General features: G+C 54.6%; 1 protein-coding gene across 3 annotated transcripts; it reads left to right on the plus strand.

Annotated features, from left to right (window-relative positions):
- Positions 1–15889: 15889 nt before the first annotated feature.
- Positions 15890–26166, plus strand: NEURL3 (neuralized E3 ubiquitin protein ligase 3). 3 transcript variants are annotated; one of them, XM_070511708.1, is made up of 5 exons: positions 15890–15972; positions 16542–18233; positions 23093–23578; positions 24502–24573; positions 25204–26166. In XM_070511708.1, exons 2-5 carry the CDS (start codon positions 18206–18208, stop codon positions 25392–25394), a joined length of 777 nt encoding a protein of 258 aa, XP_070367809.1. In that variant the 5' UTR covers positions 15890–15972; positions 16542–18205; the 3' UTR covers positions 25395–26166. The 3 variants fall into 3 exon arrangements, with proteins under 3 accessions (XP_070367809.1, XP_044628834.2, XP_070367810.1); XM_044772899.2 differs by lacking the exon at positions 15890–15972 and having other exon boundaries at positions 16398–17017; positions 17975–18233; XM_070511709.1 differs by lacking the exon at positions 15890–15972 and having other exon boundaries at positions 16398–17017; positions 17992–18233.
- The last annotated feature ends 1115 nt before the right edge of the window (positions 26167–27281 follow it).

Raw genomic sequence — 27281 nt, forward strand, 5'->3', positions numbered from 1 at the left:
TGGGGGCTCGGAAATATTAGGGTGCGCTGGAGAAGCACTGAGGCCTGAGGGCCCCGCGGCCGGCGGGGGCGAGAGGGGGGCCGCTAAACCCTGAAAAAGACCCCGGTGCCCGCCCCCTCGCGTAATTTGAGATAAAAACAACTTTGAACGATTAAATCAGGGTAAGGAAGTCCCACGAGACTGAGTTTTCCCGTAACTGGCGATTTCGATGCTCGTTTGGAAACATTACATTCTTTCCAAGCATTTTTCTTTTTCTATTTTGGTGCGTTAAGCACGTGCTGCGTGCACTGAGCCGGCGCCCTGGTCCTCCACGATCCGGGAGGGCGCCCGGGCAAGGAGCGGCCCCGGCCCTGCGGGGAGGGAGCGGCCCGCTCCGGGCACCCGCTGCCACCTGGGCGCGGCCCGAGCCCCGGCTCCTGGGGGCGAGGTGCGCTCGCGGAGCCGGGGGAAGACGGGCGGGAGGGGGTTTCGGAAAGCGCTTTCCTTGCCCAGCCGGATCTGAGTCAAAGCGCGGAGCTGGTTCAAACCGAAAGAATAATTCGGTTAGCCGAGGCCGCCAATATTTCTCTGGGGCCCAAATTACTGCCAGGCAGGAGCGCCAGGGCCGCAGCGCTACTGGCCCCTCGGGCCTCGCTGAAAGCCCCGCGCCCCCACCTAGTTCCTCTTTTCTCCAGATAAGGGGCCAGGGAGGGCTAGGGGCTGAAAGGGCCGACTGGAGGGGAGGGTGTCTCCTCCAGCCCCAGCGGCTCTGCTGGGTGCCCAGGGTGGTCCCTGATCCTCCTTGAGCCCCAGATAATTGGGGCTCTCTGGCAGTGATGAATGAGACCTCTACCTGCCCCGATAGCGCCTGCCCTGCACCCACCCTTCTCACACTAGTCAACAAGTCCTTCATGCTTCTGTGCGTTTGCACCCTCTGTTCCCTCTACTTTTCCCACTCCCCCAGCTTGCAAATTCCTGAGTACCCTCCTGGGAGTAGAGGCATGAAGCTTTTCAGAAAATTTTCTCTGGGGCCACACTGTGGCCAAGTGGTGAAGTTTGCACGCTCAGCAGCTCGGAGTTCGCTGCTTTTGATCCTGGGTGTGGACTACACACCACTCATCAAGCCATGCTGAGGTGGTGTCCCACATAGAAGAACTAGAATGACTTACATCTAGGATATACAACTGTGTGCTGAGGCTTTGGGGGAAAAAAAAAAGAGGAAGACTGGCAACAGATATCCGCTCAGGGCCAATCTTCCTCACCAAAAAATACTTTTTTAAAAAAAGAAATTTTCTGGAAGTCTCACATCAACACTCCTGGAGGTCTCTAGCCCTGCTTAGAACAGGCCTGGCTTCCCATCACAGAAACGAGCTAGAAACCAACTTGAAAAGAACCACTGAAGTAGGTTCAACATCCCTGACACCAGCCCCCTACCATCAATTTCACTTCCAGGCCCCTTAGCTTGGCGAGGCTTGCCCTCTGGCCAGCATCCTAGTGGACACAGTGAGGCCCAAATTAACACGGTTTTTTTGAACTGACGTTAATCCAGAGAAACATTCATCTATATATAGTAGTTAATCATCTTTTTCAGGCTAGACTACCAGGGCACAGTGGGCCAGGAGGGGCCCAGGGGGCTCCCCTCATCGGCTTATCCAGCTTGACACCTGTGTGGATTCTGACCCTCCAGACTGAGCAGCCCCAGCCTTTGCAGTCACAGAAATTCCCTGGCTCAGGGACCCTGCTGGACTCAAGTTCGTTCTGACTTCAGGACAGGTGTGGAAAGGAGAGGCTGATGGCTCATCTTCCTGGGCCACCCAGAACACCTGGCCTGGGCCTGCTGCCCTGCCGTCTTGGCCCAGCTCGCTGACTCAGCGCAAAATTCGCCCTGTAAGCAGGACCATCGTGAGCTCCAGGCAGGGCCAGCCACATGGCTGCTCTCATGCGGAAGAGTCCTGTAGACAGCGAGGTGGCTGTGGCATAGAGGGCCTGACTGGTGTACCTGACACACAAGGACAAACACAGAACATGGCCAAGCTCAGGGGCACGCAGGGTCAGCTGAGCGTCTGAGGAGAACACAGATGCCCTCCCGCCACCCCCCACCCCCGGCCCTGTACAGGGCAGTGCTAGTGGCTGGGGGGGGGGGGGGGGGGGGGGCGGGGCGCAGGGCTGGGTCAGCATAGCCACTGACTTATCAGAACACCTGGCATTGTCCCCGTGTGGTTGTCATATTGTGGGGAAGTCTGGGGAGGGGAAGGCACCAGGGTGGCCCTGTGGCCCCTGCTAATCTGCTATCGACGTACGTCAATATTATAATAAGTGGCTTAGAGCAGGGAGCTGACCAGTAATCCTCAGGAGAAAGCTGGGGGCATCTCTGCTTTAAGGAGCTGAAGGAGAACTGGGAGGCTGGACAGGGAGCAGAGGTGGTTCTGCCTTATTCTGGTACATTCTGGGAGGCCTCTCTGGCCTGGTTCCATTTTTTTTTTCTGCTTTTTCTCCCCAAAGCCCCCCAGTACATAGTTGTATATGTTTTAGTTGTGGGTCCTTCTAGTTGTGGCATGTAGGACGCCGCCTCAGCATGCCCTGATGAGCAGTACCATGTCCGCACCCAGGATCCGAACCCAGGATCCGAACCCGCGAAACCTTGGGCTGCCAAAGCACAGTGCGCAAACTTAACCACTCGGCCACGGGGCCAGCCCTTGGTTCCATTTTTTTTTTTAATAGGGTTTTATATTTTTAAAGGGTTGTGAAAAAAAACACAAAGAACATTTGACTGAGATCTTAAGCCCAAAATATTCACTATCTGGCCCTTTACGTAAAAAGTGCTGACTGCTGATTTTACAGATGGGAAAGCTAAGCTCCAGAGAGGGAAAGTGATCCGCTCGAGGCCACACTGCAGGTTGGTGGCTGAGCGCTGTCTTGTGCCTGCCACCTCTGCTTTTCCTTCAGCATTGCATGACTTCAGGGAGGTGGCCTGTCAACCCTGGGTGAGCTGCTCGTGAGAGCAACAGGGTGGAGAGGGGACCCAAAGGGATGCTTGTGCCCCTAATGGCGGCAGATGCTTCATGCCACCTCCTTGGCAGTTACTTTGAATGAGGTATGTTTTGCTACCTTATACCTGGGGATCTCCAAGCACATGACTGAATTCAGAGAATGCAGTAGCTGGCTCCTGTACATTTTTTTCCCTGTGGTCTGGCCTGTTTATCAAGAGCTCTGTTGATCAGAATACTCGAGTACGTGCAGGCACACATATGCAGGCGTGTGCAGGGGCCTTCTGGGGAAGTGACTTTTCTGGGTAACTGAGGGTTAACTGGAAACCTGTGTTCTTAGCCCTTGTTGAAAATTTTTCTACAAATGATGAGCATTTCCCCAACTTAGTATTTTGAAAAGTTCCACCACTTTCTAAATATGTGACCTTGGTCAAGTTACCTAACCTCAGTAACCTCAGTTTCCTTATCTGTAAAACTCACAGAGCGATACCTCGCTAGGTTGTGAAAGGCACTAGAAAGAGGAGCGTGTGTTCTCTAGAAGCGGAGCCGCTCTCACTGCGGTTGTTATTGTTATCAGCTGGTCAGGGAGCTGCAGGGTCGGCTGAGGCTCTGTGCTCAGAGTTAGGATCACGGGTTGGATGCCATTGCACATTCTGCATGTGGCGACATGGAGATTGGCCAGAATTGGCATCCATCTGCAGTTTCTGTCCCAACTAAGTCCTCCCAAGGAGAGGGTTTTCTTATGATTTGCTGCTTTCTCATAAAAACCAATGCGGTCGGGACTGCCTGCAACAAACTGAGGACTCTTGGCCCGGAGCCTGACCGTTCTCTTCATTTGAATTTGTTGTGCCTCCTCTGGGAAGGGGTCAGCAGATAAAGGGCAGGGCTGGGGCTCAGCCTTCCCGACGTTCCATCCCACCCCCACCCCGTCCCATCCTCCGTGCACACAGCCCAGGACCCACTGCCATGCCAGAGGCCAGCCAGGAAAGAGACAGGGAATGGGGAGCCTCCGAGAAGGCAGGAAGGCGCAGGGGTGAAGGGCACCCTGGTCCAGGGAGAAAGCTGAGCAGGTTCTGGATTCCCAGCAAGCACTGGGGGATCGGGAGAGGAGGCAGGGTTCGGGTCTCGGTCTTGGCCTGGTACGTTCTGGGAAGCTTTTTTTGACTGGCCCCCAGGTTGGGGAGTTAAGGGGGCTGCCTGAAGTGGGGAGCCCAAGCTCTGTGGAATGGCTCCTGTCAACCGGGGAGGGGGAGGAGGCAGCCACAGATGGGGAGGGTGGCCACCAGGCACCCCTCCCTGCAGGGCCCGCTGCCCTCTCGTCTTACCCCTTCTGCTCCAGCCACTCGTCCCCTGGGGGATGAGGCCGAGGGGGTTGCTGAGGCCAGGAGTCATGAGTCGGAGGCACAGTACCCATCTTTAGTCAAAGAGAATGGCTCAGAGCCACATCAACTCCCAGCCATGCCCCTTACTCTGTGGCCTTGGGCAGGCCCCTTAGCCTCTGGGCCTCACTCTCCTTATCTGTAAAATGGGAATACTTACCTCTTGGTATTGATGTGAAGACAGTGAGGTTAATGTGTGAAAAATCAGCCTCTTGTGGGTCACTAGGCTTACAACCTGCATCCTGCCCTCTTCTCAGAGCTGGGCAGAGTTGCATCCGGCCCGGGGGTAGGCAGGGCCTTAAAGACCTGGGCGGAGAACCATCGGCTTTCGTTTCTGGGCTGAGGGACAAGGGCTTTCCCTGGTCCTCATGTGTTTTCAGCTCCTCCTCAGTGCCCCTCCAGCTCAGTCTGCCCTAGCCTTTCCACTTCCCTCTCTCCCTCCACAGCCCACCTGCGGCCCCCAGCCTTCAAACAGAGGCCTGTGGGCTGGTCCAGGGCCTGCAGTGGACCTCAGGAAGAACTTGCTAGGGGGACCCACTCCCCTTAGACCTACTTTTCTCCGCCTGGAGAGGACATCCTGGCACTAGAGGTGCACCACCAAGCCTGAGCTCCTGCACACCCGCAGAAACTGGAGGGGTTGGTGAGGGAGGCAATGCACATACGGGGTATTGAACAGTAGAATGCACGCGTGCTGAGCACGTACTCTGTGCAAAGACAGTGCCACTCTGAGGAGGGGGAGAGAGTGTGCAAAAAGTATTCTTGCTATGGATAATAAAAATACCACTTTGTATATGTATGGCCTGGAAAACTTCACAAGCACTTTCCTACACTAGCTCGTTTTCATCCTTGCCGTAATAGTCCCTGATTTCAAAAAACTGATAATTTAGTTCCTGGAGAAAGTTGTGAATAACTGTGATGCAATGCTGTGAAGGCAATGTGAGGGGGAAACAATCCCTAATCTTGAAGTACCTGTAGGTAAGGACTTGAGTCATGGTCCTAAAGACAGTAGGCAATTAACAAATGTACGTTAATTTGTTGTTAATGGAGTTACGTGGAAGAATCCTGATTTTGATGGGGTCAGCAAAAAAAAAAAAAAAAAAAGACATTTCCCAGCATCCCTTGCAGCTAGGGGTAGCCTTGAGATCCTGTGCTGGCCAATGACATGTAAGGAGAAGTCAGCTGGGGATTTCTACGAATTTGACTTTCCTGATATAGGCCCCGCCCCTTCCTCTTTGTCACTTCCTTTTTCTTCCTGCTTGGAAGGTGGAGAGGGGCTGAGGTGAAGTGGCTATCTTGAAACCATGAGGAAGAAAGCTGCTTGCCAAGGAAGCAGAACAGGAGGCTGAAAAGATGCTGGGTCTTTGATGATTTCCTTGAGCAGCTGCATCAGCCTGGACTTCCCACTTGGGTACTTCTTGTCCTTTGAACAAAAGGAACCCTGTCTGGTTAAGCTGCCGTCACTGGGTTTCTGTTATGTGAAGCTCAATGCAATTTGAAATGGAGTCAGAGGGCAGGTGCCGGTCCCCCCAGGCACCATGCTAGCTGTGGGGCTCTTGGAAACTCATTTACCCTCTCCAGGTCTGTTTCCTTATCGGTAAACCAGATGTTGGATGATGTAACGTTTACATTTTTTTTTAAAGCCCTTTTCTTTGCTAATTTATAATATGCAAACATGCAATACCCATCCAAGCATCTATGAATGTGTTGGGGGATATGATTTAACTTACAAAAACTCAGATTACGGCAACCCGATGTCTTACGGAGCACAGCTGCCCTCAATGTAAGGGACCACAGCTACTGTAGGTTTAAAGGAAATGCATCTAGGACAGCTGCCACCCCTTGGGCTCATGCATCTGTGGCAAAAAAAGTGGCTTTAATAAAAACATCTGGCTATGCACATTTCTGTTGCCTAACAAGTGTGCAATTATTCCCCCAGAGTGAGGGCACACTCTGTACCGCCTCCTTCAGTTTACAGGTACTGGAGGGTGAAGGATTATGTCTAGAGTTAGACCATGTTAAAGGAAACATTGTAATCTCAAAGCTTCTGTGTTTCTGGCAATGGAGGCCTGGAGTCATAACTCTTTGTTTAACATCTCCCACTAAGATTGTGGCTTTGCCAGTTTTTCCTTGTAATTCTGTAAATATTTGCTGTATATATTTTTTTTCATGGTTTTTTTTTTGTTGTTTGTTTGTTTGTTTGTTTGTTTTGGAGGAAGATTAGCCCTCAGCTAACTACTGCCAGTCCTCCTCTTTTTGCTGAGGAAGCCTGGCTCTGAGCTAACATCCGTGCCCATCTTCCTCTAGTTTATACGTGGGACGCCTACCACAGCATGGCTGCCAAGCAGTGCCATGTCCGCACCCGGGATCCGAACCAGCGAACCCCAGGCCGCCGAGAAGCGGAACGTGCAAACTTAACCGCTGCGCCACCGGGCCGGCCGCAATATTTGCTGTATATATTTTAAAGTCATTAGGTGCAGTCAGGTTCAAGATTGTTTTATCCTATCGGTGAATTATTCCTTTTATCATTTCATCTCTTTTCCCTAGTAATGACTTTTGCCTTAAAGTCAATTTTGCCTGGTATTAATATTGCCACATCATCTTTCTTTTGATTAGTGTCTGCTTAGTGTAGAGATACTTCCAATATTTCTGTGTCATTATGTTTTAGGTATATCTCTTATAAACAGCATATAGCTAGAGTTTTAAAAATGTAATCTGAGAATCTGTTATTTAAGTGGCAAATTTAGTCTATTTACATTGATTCTTATTGGCGTATTTGGATTTAATCTGCTATTTTATTTCTCTTATATTTATCATGTTCTTGCCTTGCTTCTTTTTTCCTTTTGCTATCTTCTGTTAGATCAAATTTTGTTTATTCTCACCCCCTTCCCGTGGTTTGAATATTACACGTTGTATTTTTCTTTAGTGGTTAACTTATATCTCTGTTATGTATATTTGACTTAACAAGAGATAAAATTAGTCACTATCTTTATGCTCTTCCCAAACGATCCCAAGGATCTTAAAAGCTTCAACTCCAATACCCAACTCCCATTTTCCATGTATTGTTATCTATATTTTATCTGCACCTTAAAGATTTTATTTTTCCTTTTTCTCCCCAAAGTCCCCCGGTACATAGTTGTGTATTTTTAGTTGTGGGTCCTTCTAGTTGTGGCATGTGGGACGCCGCCTCAGCCTGGCCTGATGAGCGGTGCCATGTCCACACCCAGGATCCTAACTGGTGAAACCCAGGGCCGCTGAAGCGGAGCGCACGAACTTAACCACTCGGCCACGGGGCCGGCCCCTGCAGAAGATAAATGCCTTTTTTTCAATCTGAAGATTCATGCTTTTTTTTTCCTTTCTAGAAATTTTTCATCCATTATTTCTTTGAATATTGCAAATGTTATCTCTCTCCCCATTCATTCTGAGTTTTTCTTCTGGAACTCCTGTTAGTTGTATATTGGACCATTTTATTTTATCATCCATGTCTCCTAATCTCTCTTTCAAATGTTCCAGCCCTCTGCCAGGGTGCTGCATTCTGATGACTTTTCTCAGATCCGTCTTCCAGTCAGTTCAGCTGTCTCATCTGCTGCCTTCCTGTCCACTATGTTTACAAATTCAGTGTCTATATTTTTCATTTCCTTGGCTCCTTTTCAAATGTTTCCTCCTTTTTGACTCTTTTTCACAGTATCCTGTTTCTTCATTATCACTTTTATTCCTCCCTTTATATTTTTAATTATTTTAACATGCTAGCTTGATATCTCTTTCAACTTGTCCTGGTCTCCCAAGTTCTTGGAGATGACGATTTTCCTATGGTCGTACCTGCGGACTCTCCTTCCCAGTAGATGGAAGTTGATTCTTCGTGTGACTTCACTGGTGTTTGTGAGCTCGTCTTTGGTGAGGTGCTTCTGTTCTGGGGGAGTGCTGTGTGTCTCTGAGGTTGTGAAAATGGCCTCAGGGACGTTTTGTATTTTTTTAAGCCAACTGCTCCAAGGGCTCCTCAGGGGGATATTTCTGTGTTATTTTTCAGCTTGGGAATTCCTCACCCATGGAGAGCATAAGTTTGGATGCCACCTCCATGAATAGTTCAGGTTACGTGTTTTGACTTTTCCCAGGAATCTTTTCTCCCATCCGGAGTCATATGCCAAGCAAGGATTCACGGTCAGTTCCCTCGGTTCCTGATGGGCAGCCCTTCCAGGGTTCTAGCTTACACAGGGGGCTCAGGTCCGCTTCTTCTTAAGGCCACACCTCTTTTATGTGTGTGTACGTGTGTGTGTGTGTATGGGGCTTGCTTTTCTCTATTGAGGTAACACTGGTTTATAACATTATATAAGTTTCAGGTGTACATCATTATATTTCCACTTCTGTGTAGGATACATCATGGTCACAAAGACTAATTACCATCCATCCCCGTACACAAGGGCCACACCTCTTGACCCCAGGTGGGCGTTGACTCTTCAGCCCCTGTGGTTAGGGCCCATATCCAGGGTCAAAGCTCAGCTCTGCCTCCAAGTTCTCTCTGTACACCCGACACCTGGGTGTGTCCCCACCCTTTTTTCAAGTTCCACTGTGATTCTAACATCTTTCAGTTATATTTTATTCTGAATTTCTCCGTGTTTACAGGGGGAGGGATGTCCGTGTTAGTTCAGCCCATGACGTTGCCGGAATCTGAGAGCAGTGGTCTTGATGTTTGGCAGAGCACCCCAGGGAGCCTGGGAGCCTGCAGTGTTCAGCCCGGGGACGGCACTGGTTCAGAGAGGGGTGCGACATCTCTGCAGGAGAAATAAACAGGCACTGCAGGCTGAGGAGATGGAGCTGGCTCGACAGGGAAGGGTATGAGCCTTAGGTGGGTGAAGGACGTCCACGGCTTACAAAGAGTGGGCAGTGAGGAGTCCTGGGGGGCAGAACATCCCAGGATCTTGGAAACAGTGGTGGGGTGAGCTTCGGTTTCACTCTGTTCTCTGGGCTGAGCTGCACTACAGCGCCTTGGCCCCCTCAGACAGCACGACTCCACACCTTGAGTCAAAGTCGCTGCTCACAAATGCCCATATCAGTGGCGCTTGAGTAAAATCAGAGAAAAAGAGTCTATCTGGGGTGTGTTGGGCTGCGGGGAAGAAAGTGCCCACAGGAAAGGACATGGGGGAGGGGAATTCAGCAGAAGGAAGAAATGGGGCAAGGAGGAGCCGGGAGAAATGTGGGGCCTTAGCCGAACTGCCCACACTGGAGTCCCTATGGCCTTTGAGGGGACGCAGTGGCTTCCCCTCTGGACCTAAAAGGAGGGCTCCGGCTTTTTCCCTCAGCTGTAAGAACAGCACATCCCCCAAAGCGAGAGGACTGGAGGAGCTTGCAAAGGGGCCCCATGCTCAGAGTGACTCCCACAGACACAGGCTCCTTCTGCAATTCCATCCTAATTATCTTTATTTCCAGAATTAGTCAAACGGGAGAGAACTTTGGGATCAGGCTTGGTTTAACCTTGACTAATTACTCAGCCTTCACCCTCAGTTTCCTCATCTGTAACGTACCAGGGGCCCACAGTGGGTGGATGGCAGAGACATGCTGCCGACCACACTAAACTATTCCGTGGTACCTCTCGCAGGGCTGGCACATCATGGCCCCAGGAAATGTCTGCTGACTGACCAAAGGAATCAATGAGTTAATGAAGTCCCCAGTGAGGGCACACACCAGGGACTGGAAACGTGTCCACTCACAAACGGAGAGGATGAAGGGCAAACTGTCCGGGCGTGCACATGTGGCGCCCGAAGCGCACACCTGCATTTGGTGGCCTAGAGCCCCACGGTGAAATCAGCCCTCAGGACAACTTAGGCCACGGGGACAGAATTCGAGGACCCCTAGAGAGACAGAATGAGCTGGAGCCTACTCTGGTGATGGACATTTGGAGTCCCAGCTCTGCCACGGGGGGAGGGAGCTTCAGGGGACCCGGGGGAGGTCACTCCTTGCCTGGGGACTGTGCCATTGGCCCGGGCACTGGACACAATGACAATGGCCAAAATGAGCATTGACAATGGGCAAAAGCGCCAAGGAGCAGAAGGAAGATATTCTCTTCCCCTCTGTGCTATTTTGGCTTTGGGGAGGGGCCAGAAGGACCTCCAGGGAAACTTGAAAATTCTGCTGGAGACATGGGCGATCTGTCTTCTGGCCACAGAGCTGGTTCTCAGCGGCAGGAGCTCCCCTCCCCTCCATGCCCTCACAGCGGAGTTCACGCGGGCTTGGTGCCCAGGTGCTGCGCACACAGCATGCACGCGTGTGGCCATGCACACGGCCTTCTCATGCTCCAAGCCTTCCTTCCTTCACCCCGAGCCCCTCTGGCTGCCACCCCCACACCTCTCTGCCTGCATCCTACAACTGCTCGTTTTTCTCCGATATCCACACCCTGGTTTCAGGCTGGGCACAGGACCGTCCAGAATGAAGGCTATATTTCCGAGTCCTTGTAGCTCGGTGTGACCACATGACCAGGCTTTGGCCGATGGGATGCGAGCTGAAGGAGGGGGCCGTGGGAAGCTTCCTGGCGCGCCCTGCCTTGGCCCCTTCCTCCTGCTGACTGTGGGGCAAGCACTGTGGGCCCGTGGGGAAGGGCAGCACCCAGTGAGGTAAGCAGAGGTCAGAAGCGGCCTGGCCCTTGATGGCTCTGTACAGCGGAGCCCCCACCCACCCGCCGTGTGCTGTGAAGGAAACAAACCTCTATCTTGAGCCATTTCGAGCCTCTGTCACTTGCAGCTGCCCTCACAGCCTCAGGCCCCATCACTCACACCCCCAGCTGCCCAGCACTGCCCCCTGGCTTGGCCCCCAGCCCTCCTCTGGCGCTGTCTTGCGGACCACTGACCTCCCCCTGGACACCCCAGTGGCCTCTTCCTGGTTGTCATCTCACCTAGCACTGGGTTGAGCTTGGTCAGGCTGCCTCCCTCTCCTCCCTCTCGGCCCATCCTTAGCTTCAGGAAGGCCACACTCCTGGCACCTCCTGGGTCTCTGACGTGCCTTGCCAGTGTCCTTTGAGGGCCCCAATTGCTGTGCTTGCCCCTGTCATGTTGGTTCCCCCAAGGTCTGCCTGGGATCCTTATGGGGATAGAAGCTAGACTGGCCTTCTGGAGGCGAAGGGGGTGAGCTGGGTTTCTGGGCGAAGGTAGAGCTATTGTCTTCCCAGGCGCCAAGCCGGGCCTTGTCTCCTGGCTGGACATCTCCCAGGCCACATGGCTGGGCTCGTGTGGACGTGTGTAGGCCACTGCTCTGCTTGGGATGGCTGGCAAGACCCTCTTCCCCTGCCCCAGCAATCGCTGTCTTCCTTAGTTTCTGAAACAGCGCTGAGTCTCCCTAGACTCATGTCTGCGGAGCCGGGCCAGGGCTGGCCCTCACCCTCCTGCCGGCCGCCTCCTGGCAGACGCTAGCTCCTCCCCACCCGCCAGCGTGGGCTGCCGAGGCCCCTGCCGGGAGACTGGCTGAGCCAGGGCTGCCAGGCCGTGCTGGGTCAGAGGGCTGCAGTGCGTGATTCACTCCCCAGCGAGCCCACCGGGGCTCCAGGGGCCCCCGCCCTCTAGCGGGAAGACAGAGGGCACACCCGGCTCCCCAGGAAAGGCGCTGATGTCGCCTCCAGTAAGGGGAGGCTGCCCCTTTAATGGGAAGAGCTGGTGTTTACCGCTGAGCGCAGTTCCCTGTGCCAAACGTGCCCCTGTTCAGTCCTCTGAGCAGCCCTCAGGTAGGCCTCTCTGTGCCCGTTTTGCAGATGAGAACGCCAAGGCTTAGAAAGGGCCATTAGCTGGCCCAGGGGTTTATGGCTGTTTGGTGGTGAAGGCAGGATTCGAACCCAGCTCTGTCTGGCTCCACAGTCTGTGCACTTACCTGTTTCATCAACCTCCTTCCTTGGTAACTCTGAAGGGTCCATCAGATTTCTCCAGCTCAACACCTGGGCTGATCTCATCCACCACTGTGTGACCGCGACTCTGGATCTGTATCCCCAGCCCGTCCAGTGGCCTGAGCGTCTGTTCAGATACTCAGGTGCCCTCGAGCCATCTGACTCGACTTACAGCTGCCTTGAACTCCCATATCCCGAGCTTGCTCTAGTCCTCCCAGACTTGCTCTCCGCAGGACTGTGTCCCTCCCCTGCTACCTGGCATCACCTCCTACTGTCGTCGGGGCTTAGCTTTGGCTCTCCTGTTGGGCCCTGTTCAACCCGCCTCGCCTCCCCCGGCTGTCCTCACCTGCACTCAGCCCTCTGTTGTTCTGCGTGATGGATCTTTCTGCAGAGCACATTGCTCCAAGCCCCTCCACCCTCGGCTCCTGCTCAGAATCCTTCAGCAGTTCCCCATTCTCTACAGAATAAAGTCCAAACCCTCCTTAGCATGGCCTTTGTGATCTCGCTCCTTGCTGTCACCTCTCCCCACACACTGAAGGACCACAGCTCCACTCTACCGCTGGGCTAGACAGTGCTAGCTACCCATCCAATATCCATTCTCTCCTCCTTTCTTAATATTAGGAACCCAATTTTTAGCTGTTCCTCCAATAAAGACTACATTTCTCAGCTTCCCTTGCAGCTAGTTGTGGCCACATGACAAATTCTGCTCAATGAGATGTCAGTGCCCTCCAGTAAGTTGGCTTAAATAGTGAGCTGATTTAGCTGAGAGCAATGCCTTTGGGGTCTTTCTCCTTCCTGCTGTCTGGAATGCTGATGTGCTGGCTGGAGCTTCAGCAGCCTTTTTGGTTCATAAAGTGACCTTGAGTGTGGAGACCAGTATTAGAATGATGGAGCAGAAGAATAGAGAAACCTGAGTTCCCAATGGCCTAGACTGCCTACTTTCAATTTATTTCCTGTGAAAAAGAAATGAACATCTCTTGTTTAAGCCACTATTCTTTTGGATATTCTGTTATATGCAAGCAATCCTAATCTTAACTGATGCAACCAGACAGCACTGTGCACAATTACGTTTCCATGCCTTTGCATAGGCAGTTCCTTCTCCCTGGAATGAATGCCTTTCTTTGCTTTCTCGCTGTTGAAAGCCTAATTATCTTTCATGGATCAGTTTTAATATCTATTGCTCCACAAAACCTTCACCTGTTCCCTGGGCATAACGACCCCCTGCTGCCCCCATGGTCTTCCCAGCCCTCAGCTTGGCCCTCCTGTCGCCCTTAATTACTAAGTACCAGGCCATACTTGATTGACTGGGGCACAAGGATTGGGTTTTCTTCAATCTCTGGTTACCCAGAAGTTGGACAGTGCGTGGCACACAGTAGGTACTCAGTAAGTTTCTGTTGAACACACACCCACAGACACCCAGGCAGGTGCCACAGTCTTCCCAGGACAGACCCCCTGATAGATATGTGTGGGATGAGGGGAGCACAGGAAGAAGGAAAAGGAACCAAAACAGGAGAGGGCATGCCTCTCCACACCCCTTCCCCTACTTCTGAGCAGCCCCATCGGCCCAGCAGTGGCTCCATCCCCCAGTGCCCCTCTGTGGCAGGCTCCCGCCACGTTCCCACCGTGGAGGGTGCTCTGGAGCAGGTGGGGCAGGAACCAGGGGACTCAGGGCAGTGGAGGCACAGAGCAGAATCAGGGCCCAGGAACATCTGGATGGGGCGTCAGGGTGGAAGTCACAGCACAGGCCTACCTGGGGGCTGGCTGCTTTGCAGGCATACCCTGGCGTCCCTCTTCAGCCCTCTGGCCCCCAAGGCCCAGGGTGGGAGTCCAGCTATTGACCCAGAGGATTTGGTGGACCCCCAGAGTTGTTAGGGGGCTCATGGGCAGGAAGCAAGTGGGCAGGAAGGAGAGCTGTTGCCCAGGATGTAAGTGGGAGCCTTGTGGCCCCCGACCATTTCCCTCCAGGATGGCAGACCCACGGTCAGTTCCACTTCTCCCCACCAGGTGGCAGTGCTAGACAAGCCCTCTGGTTTCCTCGGGGAGTGTGGATGCTCCATCGTTCATCAGCTCGCTCAGAATCAGCATTTTAGGGCTGGAAGGGAATTCAGCCAATATATAATCAAGTTGCAACTGATTGGAGGGTCCTGCTGGGTGGATTTTTCCATACGTATACACACCATATGTATACACACCACCTGAGCAAGATGGAGGACGTTTCCAGCACCGCATTGGCTGCCTTGTGCCCCCTCCCAGTCATCGACTTCCGAAGGCGAGCACTAGCTTGACTTCTGACACCGCGCGTTCGATTAGCCTGTTTTTGAACTTCACATAAATGGAAACTGTGGCGAGCGCAGTCTGGATCTTCTCTTACATCCACGTCACATCGCTGAGGTCTAAGCGTGTTGTGGATAACAGTAATTTGTACGTTTTTGTTGTCATGAGTATCCCACAGCATGTCTACGTGCAATTTATTTTCCATTCTCCTGTTGATGGACGTTGGCGTTGGGTTCCCCAGGAGCAGCCCCTGAGACGGGGATTACTGATGGGGCTTATGAGGGAGCGTCCTCGGGATCAACACCTGTGAAATCGGGACGGCGGGAGAGCTGGACGGCGGGAGAGCAGCACTGCGGTGCAATTGCGACAAAAACCTCAGCTGACCACTTGAGGGCAGCACTGCAGGCCCTGGGGGAACAAGTCCTTCATCCCTCAAGCCGGGTCTCAGCGATGCGTCAGAGTCCAGCACAGTGGCCATTTGGGTTTTCTAGTCTGGGGCTGTCATGAATAACACTACTCTGAACATTCGTGGACGTCCGCACCTCGGTCTGCTGGGCATTCACCGTGGGGTGGAATCGTTGGGTTATTAGGTAGGCAGGGGGGCAATTCTCAAAGACACTGCCACATTGTACTGTTTGGCATTGACAAATCCTTGCTGGCCACCTACTGTGCGCGTGGCCCTGATTGTTCTAGGGGCTGGTTTCCAAGTATGGGAGCCCCCTGCCCTCTGAGATTGCGGCCCAGCGAGGAACAGCTGAGCAAGGGCAAGTATAATACGGTAGGAGTCCCAGGGCCTCGATGGCAGGAGGCAAAACGGGCTGGGCTGCTCAGCGCTACCCCAGAGTGGGCTGGGTTCCCACTGGCTTCCCACTTCTACTTGGCTGCAGGCTGGCATGAACCCTGGGCAAGCTCCCAATTTCCTCAGCTGTCTGGTAGGAACTGAAATAGCTGACCAGCGGCTTCTCAGAGCACTTGAGGCACCTTAGGAGACAACGTGCATGAAAACCCCTTGTAGTGATGGGGCCCGGGGAAAGCTGTTGACTGCCAGGGAGAGGAGGGAGGGAGAGACTGTAGGGAGCTGCGGGTGGGGGGAGGAGGTGCAGAGGCCTCGGAAGTCTCAGTCCCTTTGAGCGCCCCCTCCGCTGCGGGCACCTCTCCTAGCTTTGAGGGATCCCAGGGACTCAGGGCATCCTGCAGTACTGACTACAGCCAGCAGGGGCCGCCTCAATCTCTGTCCAGAGGCTGCCGCGGCAAAGGGCCGGTCCCTCTCTTCTTGGAAGGCACGTTTACAACAGCCTTGCTGTCCTGGTGGCCCAGTGGGGAGGGAAGGGTGCAGTCTCCATCGTGGGGTGGCCTCCACCTCACACTCAGACAACCAGTCAGCAGCTATCCATAAAGCTCCTGCTCGTGTCAGCACAGTTAAGTGAAAAGGTGACAGTTCTCAATTTAATGAGGAAGGAAAAAGAATCGAATGCTGAAGTTGCTAAGAGCTACGGTAAATTTTATTACAGTATATTGTTATAATTGTTCCATTTTATTACTGTTGTTGTTAATCTCTTTCTGTGCCTAATTTATAAATTAAATGTTACCGTATAGGAAAAAACATAGTCTATACAGGGTTTGGTACTGTCTGTGGTTTCAGGCATGCACTGGGGGTCTTGGAACACATGCCCTGTGGATAAGGGAGGGCTAGTGTACAATCAACAGAATCTTTTTGAGAAGTTGCTGTGAGGATTAGCAAGTGAATACAGTCCTGGACTTAGACCAGTAGTGGATGTTAAATAAATAAAGGTGGAAGTGTGTGATGGGGTCTCGCCTGGGCAGCCCGGACTCCTAGACATCAGGCTGGAGGCAGGATTTCAGGTCTTCAGAAGCCCACCTCGCTGAGGTCCTGAAGATGGGACCCTCCACCCCAGCCTGCTGGTCGCGGGCAGCCTGATGTCTGCAGCTTGTCCAGTAATTTTCCACACAGGCTGAGGCTCATGCCCCAATTTCCCTGATAAGATTCTGCAGTTACCTCTTTTATAGGAATGTGGTTTATCAACAAGGTGCTCTTGGCTCCAGCCCTCTAGGCACCGCCCAAAGCAGCCAGCAGTACAGGTGGAGCCAGGGCAGGGGAGGCGGGAGAAGGACGGACCTCTGGGCCCCAGCACCTTCCAGAGACAAGGGGATGCCCTGAGCCTGGATCCCTCAGGCTGGGCCAGCAGGATGCTAAACCGTGGGGCCCCTCACCTCAGGCTGGACCAGCTGGAATTATCAACCTTGGACTCGCTGAGATTGCTGTTGACTTCTCACCAGTTTGCCTTTGGCCTTTGGAAGACGGCTTCTAGAGAGAAACTGAGGGCGCCTGGCAGAAGGCGTGGTGTGAGAGAGAAAGTTCAGGGTTTCAGCAACATCTGACGTCAACTGGGGCCAGGCTGCTGTTGCTTCTCCAGCGTCAAGACCAGTCACTGCATGTTGGGGCTGGAAGGGACCTGCAGACCAGCTCATCCTGGCTTCCTGTTTTACGCATGGGGACACCAGGGCCCCGGGAGGGCAAGGTAACATGGGAGCCAGAACTTGAGGCTCCAAACCTCCATCCTCCCTCGCCCCCCCATCCCCCACAACCTCCTCAGTCCAGTCAATAGCACCACTCTGCCAGCTCCTCCAGGGGCATGCGTGGGGGATATCCATCCCTTCAGCCGAGTTCAGATTAGTCACTGATCACGGCCTTGACCCGTGGTCTTGGGAAGGGCTTAGCCCAGATGTGGAGTGCCAGGGTACTCTCCAGCCTCCAAACAAACTTCGGGCCTTGCCACCTACAGTGGGATCCACTTTGTTAGAAAAGTGCCTTGAGAGAAAAGCAAAATCCCAGACCTTGGGAATCACGCTGCATTTTAATAGGGTCCCCAGGACATTCATGTGCCTGTTGCAATATGAGAAGCACTAGGTTAGAGCAAGCCACGTTCCCTCCACCAGCCCAGCTTCCCCAGGAAATGGAGGGGGCAGAACTCTGACTTCTCCGCCAGAGCCAACACCGGGAGCCAGGCCTTTGGGAGCCAGGCCTTTGGCGTGACCTGCCCTGGGACTTTTGCATTTTGTAGTGGATTCTGGAAAGTGGAATTCCAGCTCCAGCAGGGCTGGGGTAGCAATCCACACCACTCCCGTGCTGTCTGCCTCACCGGCCCACTGGCCAGCGTCTCTGCTGGACACCCAGAGCTGGGGCAGCTCCACAGGTCCTGGGATGCAGCTAATTCAACTCAATCCACTTTGGCAACGTTGATTAAGTGCCTTCTGTAAGCGGGGGTCTGTTGCCCACCCTGGCTGCACATTAGAATCATCTGGAGTGCTTTTAAAAACTATTTATGTGGGCCCTACCGCAGGCCACTGGCGTCAGAGTCTCTGGGGGCAGGTCCAGGCATAGGTCCTCATTAACACGCCTTGGGCCATTATAATGCACAGCCGGGTTGAGAGCTGGTGGTCAGAGGTCAGAGAGGTCTACCTGAAACCCTCCCCAGGCCATCTCTTCCGCCAGCTAGCTGCAGCGCGAGAGGCTTCCCCTACGAGCCAGGAGAAATCATCAGGAAATTCCCTGGATGTTATAACTCGTGACAGCAAGGTCTAATTAATCATCAATCCTGTGACGCAACCTGGCCCATACCAAGGGGAACTGCTGAGTCTTTGCAAACCTATCCAGGGGAGTTCTGTGGACACTTCCTTCCAGACCTGTGCCCGAGGACCCAAGGCTGATGGGGGCCCAGCTCTCCTCCAAGACCGGTAAGAGGGAGCCCTGAGCTTGGTCCCTGGGGATGCAAGAAGCAGAGGGGGGCTCTGTGTCATTGCTGGGGTAGAAGTTCCAGGAGGCAGAGGTATGGTCAGTGTAGGCATTGCTCAGAAAGAGCTTCTGGTACAGGCTAGGCTGCCCCAGGTAGTGAGCCATGGCAGCGAGCCTCCCGTCCCTGCAGGAATCCAGCAGAGGCCGGTGACTCAGGTGCAGCATCCCTACAGTGATGGATGACCCACAGGACCCATCTGCCTTCGGTCCTGTTGTGCAGAGAGGAGACTGGCTGGGGTGGGAAAGAGGATAGAATTTAGGGGGCCTGCTGGAAGACGGGGGTCCCAGCTCTGCCAGGTCGAGCGGTGGGTCTTGGGCAAGTCACTTTCCCCTTGGGCTTCAGTTTCCTTATCTGTAGGCCGGGGCCAATGCAACCGACCTTGCTGGCTTACAGAGCTGCCAGAAGCACAAACCAAAAGGTCATCAGGCACGATGGTTCTCTGCGAGCCTCACCCGAGGCCACAGTATTCCCTCAGTGTGCAGGGCGGGAGATGGAGAACCCGGGCTTCCACCACCAGATCTCTGTGCATCTCTGGACCCTGCTCCCTCCCAGGCAAAGAGCCTGGAGCCTTGGCCCTTGGCCCCCTAGCAGCACTGAAGGCTCACACATTAGCAGCAGGTGGCACCCAGAGCCTGGGGGCGGGGAGGGGGACCAAGCCACTGCTGCTGCTGCTGCTCCAGCAACTGTGTTTGGATTCCGGGCAAGGGTGCCATGAAGGAGGCAGTGCTGCAGTGCAGGGATGAGGAGCTGGGCCCAGGCTCCCCCACTTCTGGCTGCGAGATGGCAGCAACTTGCACAACCTCCCCAAGCTCAGTTCCCTGGGAGTGCTTCCCCATGGGATTGTGGGGACGGGAAAAGAGGATGTAAAGTGCCTAGTAGGTGCCTGGTACCCAGAAAGGCTTGATGGCTGGAGGGTAGTGATGAAGATGGTGACGATGACGATGTGGGAGGTCCTCGCTGAGCAGGGGGCTGACCCTCCATCACTTAGACTCCAAGAGCCTTGCTGCAGAGACTCTGATTTGAATCCACCTGTGGGTGTTGGGGTGAAGGCGGGAGCATCCGAAAGGCCATGTGTTTCCTGAGCTCCTTGGCAGCCAGCAGTGGCGAGTCCTTCTTATCAAGCCCAGCACTTGATCTGGTCCCCTGCAGCAGTGGGGAGCGAGGGAGGCAGGCAGAGAAATTGGGGAAGGTTTTCCACGGGCAAGTCACTCTGCTTATGGGGCCTGAGGATTCTGCCTGAAAATGCGGCTGACAATAAGAATGGCCACCTGTGGGCTGAGGGTGCTCTGAAGCCCAGCCCAGCTGGCTGGGGACAGGCCCACTCAGAGAGTCACACTGGGCCTGTGCCCACCTCTCCCATTCCCCACCCTGGGGTGGGGTGTACCCGGTAGCCTGGGTCAAAGGATGGAGGAGCCCTGAAGGCCCTGGGGCAGGGATGGGTCAGGTGGAGGTGGGCGCCAACACCTTTCACACCACTGTGAGCCCGCTCCAGACTCAGGTGGCAGGGCCCTGTGCAGAGTAGAGGACGGGGCCCCTGTGGGCGGACGCACCCAGTCCTGCAGGCTTTCTGCCCAGCTGGCCGGAGAGACGGGGTTTCAGCCCTACTCAGCCTTGGCTTTCTGCAGTGAACAACCAGCACGATCATACAGGAGGGTGCGTGTGCAGAGCCTGATGCCCAAGGAGCCCTTTGTTCCCCTCCTGGCGGTGGGGCACCTTTCAAGGACCACTCTCAGGGGCTTGCTGAGAGGCAGCTGCGGTAGAGAGTGGAGCCTGGGGGTGCGGCTAGGAGAAGGGTGCTCAAGTCCACTGGCCGTCTCCTGGCCTGTCAGCCAATTGTGTCCTCTCAGCCCCTCTCTTCTAACCGTGGTGACATAAGGACAAGCTCCCATGTGCCACTGGGAAGCTCCTGAGACAGGGATGAGGAGAGCTTTGCAGACTGTCAAATGCCTGTCCAGGATGAGGCCTGCTTCTCCTTGGGTCCCCAGGGCCCCCCTGCCCAGCAGGGACTCCGGCACCCACCATGGTCATTCCAGGGTGTTCTTCCTCCTCCCTCACTGTCTTCCAGACAGCCAGTTCCCTGCTCTTCTCCTCCTCCGGACCCCTCTGCTGCCCCCAGAGCCAGGCCTGCCTGAGTCAGCCTCTGTCCAGGGCAGCTGTGCAGGGGATGGGCTGGAAACTCCATTCACGGACCGGGTCCTGAGGGAGGGGAGCCAGCTCTCAGCCACGACAGCTCATCTCTGCTGGTTATTGCCTAGGCCCAAGGAGCGGAGCATGATGGACCTTCCATTCCCCCAACCCAAGGGCGGCCGCCTTTCCCTGGAGGCTGGGGCAACCCTTGTCTGAACCCCAGCCCTGGCCCTGCTTGCAGTGGGCCCAGAGCCAGCTGCTTGCCCACCATCAGGAGACATCATCTCTGCCTTGCAGGGTGGTGGCAGGACTGGACATGCTGGGGTGTGCAGAGGGTTTGCATGCTGCCCCCCACCCATACCAAGCCCCCTCCAGGCCTTCTCTCCAGGCCCCACCTCAGGGATGAAGAGTGACCCAGCCAAATGAGGGGGGGGCCTCCACCCCCCCAGGGTGGGGTATGGCTGGTTATACCAGGAACCCCTACCTCCCCAACCCCCAGCCTGATCCTGCCCAGGTGGGCACTTAACTCCTCACATTCAGGATCCCCAGGCAAGTACATGGAGACTCCAGGCCTTGGCTGGCCAGGCATATCACTCCCATGGTAGATAAGGAGACCAAGACCCAGAGGGGCAGTGACCTGCCCAGGTCAGCAGCAGAGCCCCGACTAGAATCCGGTGTCTGACATGGCTGCCCTTCACAGAGCCTTCTGGATGCCCCAGCAACTCAGCAGTGGGTGCAAGGACAGGTCCTTCTGATGTCTGGGCTCTCTCAACTCTGCTCCGGGTCACTCTCTGTACCTGCTCTGGGACACCCCCTTGCTTCTGCGCCTAGCCTTGGGGAACCAGTGGTGGTGGGCAGACCCATCAGGAAGGGAGCGAGGCACGAGGGCATCCCAGGAAGGGGCAGTGGCGTGGGCAAGGGCTCAGGTGAGGGAGGGGTGAGCGTGGACAGCAGGGCTCTGTGAGGGTGGGTCTAGAGGTCCCAAAAGCCAGGGTGAGCACTTGTCCCTAATGCGGGGGTGAGAGAACCATGGGAGGCTGGCCTTTGGCCTGTGGAGGTCAGGGACTAGTTCAATGTGACCTCAAGGGTGTCCTTGTGCCTGACCAGACTGGGCCTCCCCTCCTTGTGCACTGCTGGAATGTTGCAGGCATGTGAGTGATCTGAGGAGAGGGGGCCAGGGAACTGGGTAGATCTGGGAGGGGAGGGCCTTGCTCCTCTGGGCTGGGGTCTGGCTCAAGTTCTGATTGAATTCACCTCTTTTTACGTTCGACCTCCCTCCTCCCACCCAGAAAGTGCAGCGTGAGGAGGGGAGGAGGGGTGGAAGGGGAGAGATAAGGCCCAGGGAGTTGTAAGAACAATTCTGGGGCAGGAAGCTCGCCAGCTTCCTCCAGGCCAGCTTCCTCCAGGCCAGGAGAGGAAGTGCTGCCCAGGAGGGAACTTTTCCTGCCCGGCTGGGCTGCCAAGTGGAGTGAGTCAGGAAGTCCCCTGATTTTAAAGCCTAGCCCAGACCTTGGCTGGAACCAGCTCACCCTTCTGGGGGGCTTGATGCGGGCTCCATGAGTCAAGGAGTCGAAAGAAAGATTTCTTGGACTCTCAAGGTCTGGCAGTAGTGCTCCTTTATTCAGAGAATAGCATGGAGTAGCATGGGGACGGGACCCCTGGGCAGTAAGAGCTGCAGGCATGGGGACAGGACCCATGGGCAGTGAAGGGCTGCAATGTGTTGAGGGTTAGGGGTAAATTTATAAGGCATGGGTATGTGACTTATTTTTACTAGACAAAGGAAAGATGATATAAAAAGTCATTAAATGGTATCAGTGAAGATGGGGTCTGGTTATTGTGTGGTCGTATAACTTTAGATATGTATTGGGTCATATAGATCGGCATTTAGGCCAGGATGCCCTGGGCTTCTCTCTCTGGGGCAGCCCTAACCCACACCATAAAATCCATTGGGTCACATAGATCGGCATCTGGCCAGGTCACCTTGGGCTTCTCTACCTGGGGTAGCCTTGATCCACATCAGGGCTGACCTTGGACCCCCCACCTCCAGCCTGGGCCCCCCACCCTGTGGGGAGCTGCCAGGCTCCTTTCTGTCCCAGGACAAGGAAGTCACCCTCACTGGGGCCATGGTCTTCACAAGTGACAGGTTCTCTGTGGGAAATAACAAAGTCAGACAAGCAGACAGGAAAACACAGCACCAACACCGGGACCATCTGCCAGAGCTGCCCACCAGGAGCATGTCAGACCATCATCTCCCTTCAGCTTGTTTCTAGATACAGAAAGGACACATATGTATACAGGAAACATAAACATACGGTGTCCAACAAAACCAGGATCATATTACATCTACTGTTCCAAAATCTGCTCTGTTTAACGACAATAATAACTGTTACCGGGTATTGAGAGCCAACGCAGGCACCAGTTCCTTTCATTTTTATCGGATCCCCAGGGAAAGGGAACTGAGGCTTGGGGAGGCTCGTGGCGGGAACTCAGATCAAACTCAGAGCAAAGCCGGCTCCTCACCTGGTTCTGAGGTGAGGGGACTGGGAAGGAGGGTGGGGGGAGGGGCATGGGGCCACCAGTGGGGTGGGCGTGGGCAGTGGCGGTGGGGAGGGGCTGCAGTCGGTCGGCCACCGCCCAGCCCCACCCTGACACCGCCCCCCACCGCCCCCACAGATGCCGCGGCACCCTGCAAGGCCCTGCGCTTCCACGCCAAGGCCAAGGGCGCGCAGGTGCGCCTGGACGCCAAGGGGAGCATCGCGCGCCGGTGCGCCACCTTCTGCGACGGCATCGTGTTCAGCCAGCGGCCCGTGCGGCCCGGCGAGCGCGTGGTGCTGCGCGTGCTGGAGCACGAGGACCGCTGGCACGGCGGCCTCCGCGTGGGCTTCACGCGCCTGGACCCCGCGCGCGTGCCCGCGGCCAGCCTGCCGCCCTTCGTGTGCCCGGACCTGGAGGAGCAGAGCTCCACGTGGGCCGCCATGCTGCCCGAGGGCTGCGCGCTCGCGGGGGACGTGGTCCGCTTCTGGGTGAGCCGCCGCGGCCGGCTCTTCGCGGCCGTCAACGCGGGCCCCTGGTTCCTGCTGCGCACCGGCGTGCTCGTGGGCGCCCCGCTCTGGGCCGTGATGGACGTGTACGGGACCACCAAGACCATCCAGCTGCTGGGTGAGGCCACCCGCCCGGACCGGACCCGCCCCGGGGGGAGGGGGTGCTCCGCCCCTGTCCTGAGCCACCGGGAGAACCATTCGTTCGCTTATATTCAGTCAGGTTTTCCATCAGCTTTTGCCCACTGTCATTTATGAGGCTGGGCGCTGGGGACTCCAGATGGACAAGACTCAAAGAGAGGGCATCTGTGTCCCTAACGAATGATAAAAAGATAGGACTAGCACCCCAAACATCTATTAAGGGCTGATCACATTTCACAGAGGGAGAAATTTTGAGCTGGGCTTTGCGGTCTAAGTAGGAGTTCACTGAAATCAAGGGTGACAAGCAGAGTGATCATAAGTATGAGGGTTAGAGGTGCACGGGAAGACTGCCTGTGGGGGAGGGTGAGACAGTCAGGCAGTGGGTGGGGGAAGAGGAACCATCCATCTAGCCACCTGGAAGGAGAGCAGATTTCCAGCGAGCGAGTCGATACATACAGGAACACCCATCAGAAGAAATATTGGCATTCCCGCGCTAGTGGTCCATGGGCCCGCACAAGCAGTCCACCCCCACGCCCCCACGTATGTTTCTAAAGTCGCTTGTCACAGGTGCTGGAGCCTCACCCCTGGAACACCTGATTTGGTGTTCTGAAGTGGGGCCCAAGCCCCTGTTTTCCTGCCCGGAATGGGGGGAGGGGGTTTATGCACATCCGGGGTTGGGAACCTGGGTCTCCGATCAGGCCGCAGAGTGGGGCGAAGAGGAGATGTCTAAAGGAAGGGTGGTCTAGGGAAAGAATCTCGCTGGGGGGTTAACCTGGGGAGGGGACGGCCAGGACAGCACTGTAAGATCCGCTGGGAGCTCCAGCACAGCAACCCAGGAAAGAAAGAAGAGGGACAGGTGCCTGCTTGCTTTCCCTGGGCTCTTAGTGTCCCTCTCTGCCTCAGATCCCACAGCCAGCGCCCTCCTGCCTGCCACTGCGTGGGTCCCCAGGGAGGAGACTCTGTCTGAGCCTGAAGGTAAGTGGCTTTCTGGCACCAGGCACTCCCGGGGCTGCAGCACCAGGGGAGCTGGGCGAGGCCGGGGCCCCGCCTAGCAGCTCAGTCAGGTCTTTCCAAGTCGGTCAAGTCTCCCACAGACTTTAGACCAAAAGATTTGCTCTGCCTCCTGCAAACCTAAAAGCAATTTAACAGCTCTGCTTTCTAGAACACTGGCTGACTTTACAAGTTACAAGAGCACATTCATGAATAGATAATGTTATTTTGTCCCCGCTTTAAAAAAGCAATCCATGTTCATAGTAAAAACTTTGTCAAACAGAAATAAATATTAAAGGATAAAGAAGGAAGTAAAAAAAGCCACCCGTTACCTCTTGGGTGGACTCCCTCCCAGTGCTTTGTGGTCGTATATATATATGTAGGGAATTGTTTCTGTTTGGTTTCCTTTTTCCTAAATCGAGATTTTATAATATATATGTATGTACATTATGGTTTTCTTCCTAATTTTTTTCGGTTGATTACATTGTGAGCATTTTCTCACGAGATGAAAGTTTTCAAAATATGACTGCGTAGGTCTCTGTCCTGTGGTTCTATCGTGAGTAGGCTGCCCCCTTGCCCCCAAGTACCCCCAACCTATGTTGTCCCCTTTCCCAGCCGCAGCAGGAGAGGAGTGCACCATCTGCTTCCAGCATGCGGCCAACACCTGCCTCATCCCCTGCGGCCACACACACTTCTGCAGCGACTGCGCCTGGCGGGTCTTCAGCGACACGGCCAAGTGCCCAGTGTGTCGCTGGGAGATGGAGGCAGTGGCCCCCCTGGTGTGGGGCTCCTGCTCTGAGAACTGAAGAAGACCTCCTGGAGCCCGAGGCAGATGACGCCTACCTCTGAGCCCGGCCCCTGCGGAGGGACGAGGCGGCCCACCTCTTCATGGAGAAGAGTCAGAAAGGCTGGTCAGCAACAGGCGTGCAGAGCGGGAGGCCGGGGAGCCATGGCTCTTCCCCTCCGACAACAGACGGGGGCCAGTGGAGCAAGGTGGAGCCCCTCTTTCTGTCCACACGGGGACTGTCTCCCTGATGGGGTGCCTGGCTGTGGAACTGGCTCCGCCATGGGCCAGCAGACTTCTGATCCGTCAGCTTAGCTTCGCGTTCATTTGTGCCCAGAGCCCTTGGCTGGCTGCCTGGTACGGCTGTCATAGATTTAGCAATCCCTGGCACATGTAAGTCCCGGGATTCTCAAGAACCCACACGTGTCAGTGAGAAGGTCCTTTATTCAGAGAGCCGGCAGCCTGATCCCTGACTGTATCGCAGAGGAAGTTAAGGTATCTGTGTGTGTCTGGGGAAGCCCCACCCACCCTGGGGAATGAAGAGCCTGGCCCAGATGCAGGGGGGCATCTGGGTAGAATGTTTATGGTCCCATAAACCTGGGTCACCTCTGACAAGCCCTCCATAAAGTGGGTCAGTAGTCACCCACCCTGCCTACGTTGCAGGGTGACTGTGAGGTCCCAATGAGATCATGCATCTGAAGATGATTCAACATGTTGCAGTGCGCTGTTTTCACTGTGCTTATTTCCTTGCCAATTTCTGAGATGTAGAAATAAAGTTTGTTTTTTATGAATGTTTTTGTAATGACCGTGTCCCCTTTGTTGCCTTCAGTGGGAGTGGGTGGAGCCGTGGGCTGGTCAGGATGCCGGGGCATTTCGGGGCATGCTCTCTTGTCCTCCGCAGACACACCCTGGGCTCGCAGTGGACTGAGTGGGCTCTGGGCGCTCAGGCCCGTGGACTGTATTCTGCTGAGCACGTGAAGGAGATAGTCCTGTACTCCCAGCCCTTAAGTCACAGCCAGGCTTTGCCCTTGCCACCCTTGATTTGGGGGGACTGCCTAGAGGCTCTGGCTCCTGATTGAAGAGAGGAGTTGACCCAGGAGCCCACCTCAGCAGGTGTTTGCAGCAGGGGCAAGCCATACCTATTCCTTTGCTGTTGTTCCCTGGTCCTTGACTCGTGGGGAGGCAGCTCCAGGGGGAGAGGGCTAAAAGGGGGCAGTTCCAGCCTATTGTTCTCAAATTTGTAATGATGGACACCTCCACAAACTGTCTTCCTGCCCTCACCATAGCCAGCCAGAGGGTCCAGACATTAAGTTTGATGACACTGGAGTAGCTCTCACTCAAGTGGGATCTCTTCTCCACCACCCATGAGTGTTCTAACCTTGGGCATGTGACTTGACTTCTGTGAGCTCAGTTTCTTCATCTGTAAAGTGGAAATAATGTAATACTCTTGGCTTGTAAGCTGTAAGGATAATGCGTATGAAACATGTAGGTAGAGAAAGTACTCAAAATATGGCAGCTCCCTTCCCCTGGAAAAGGCATCTCTCAGGGGAAGCAGCCAAGAGTACACCGGGCTAGGTGACGGGCCCGGGGTGAGTCCTGGCAGCCCACTGGCTTTTACAAAGGGCCCCCACATCACCCCAATATTTTGGTATAATTCCTATGGATCCTAAAACAAGGTTTTTCATCCTTTGTGCCTTTTTTTTTTTCTTTAAACGATCCCTCCAGGGTGAAGGCAGTACTTTAATCCTATTTCCAGTGATTACCTCCGTCTTAGTTAACACTCGGGCAAGCCTGATCTTAGAAATGATCTCTAACCAGAGGTGGGACTTCTGGAATGTGGATAAGGACTTCTGTACATCCATTCCTCCATCAAAACAACAAAAATATTGGCAACATTATAAAAATCAGC

This window comes from Equus asinus, chromosome 6 (genome assembly GCF_041296235.1).
Source record: "Equus asinus isolate D_3611 breed Donkey chromosome 6, EquAss-T2T_v2, whole genome shotgun sequence".
NCBI classification, from domain to species: Eukaryota; Metazoa; Chordata; class Mammalia; order Perissodactyla; family Equidae; genus Equus; species Equus asinus.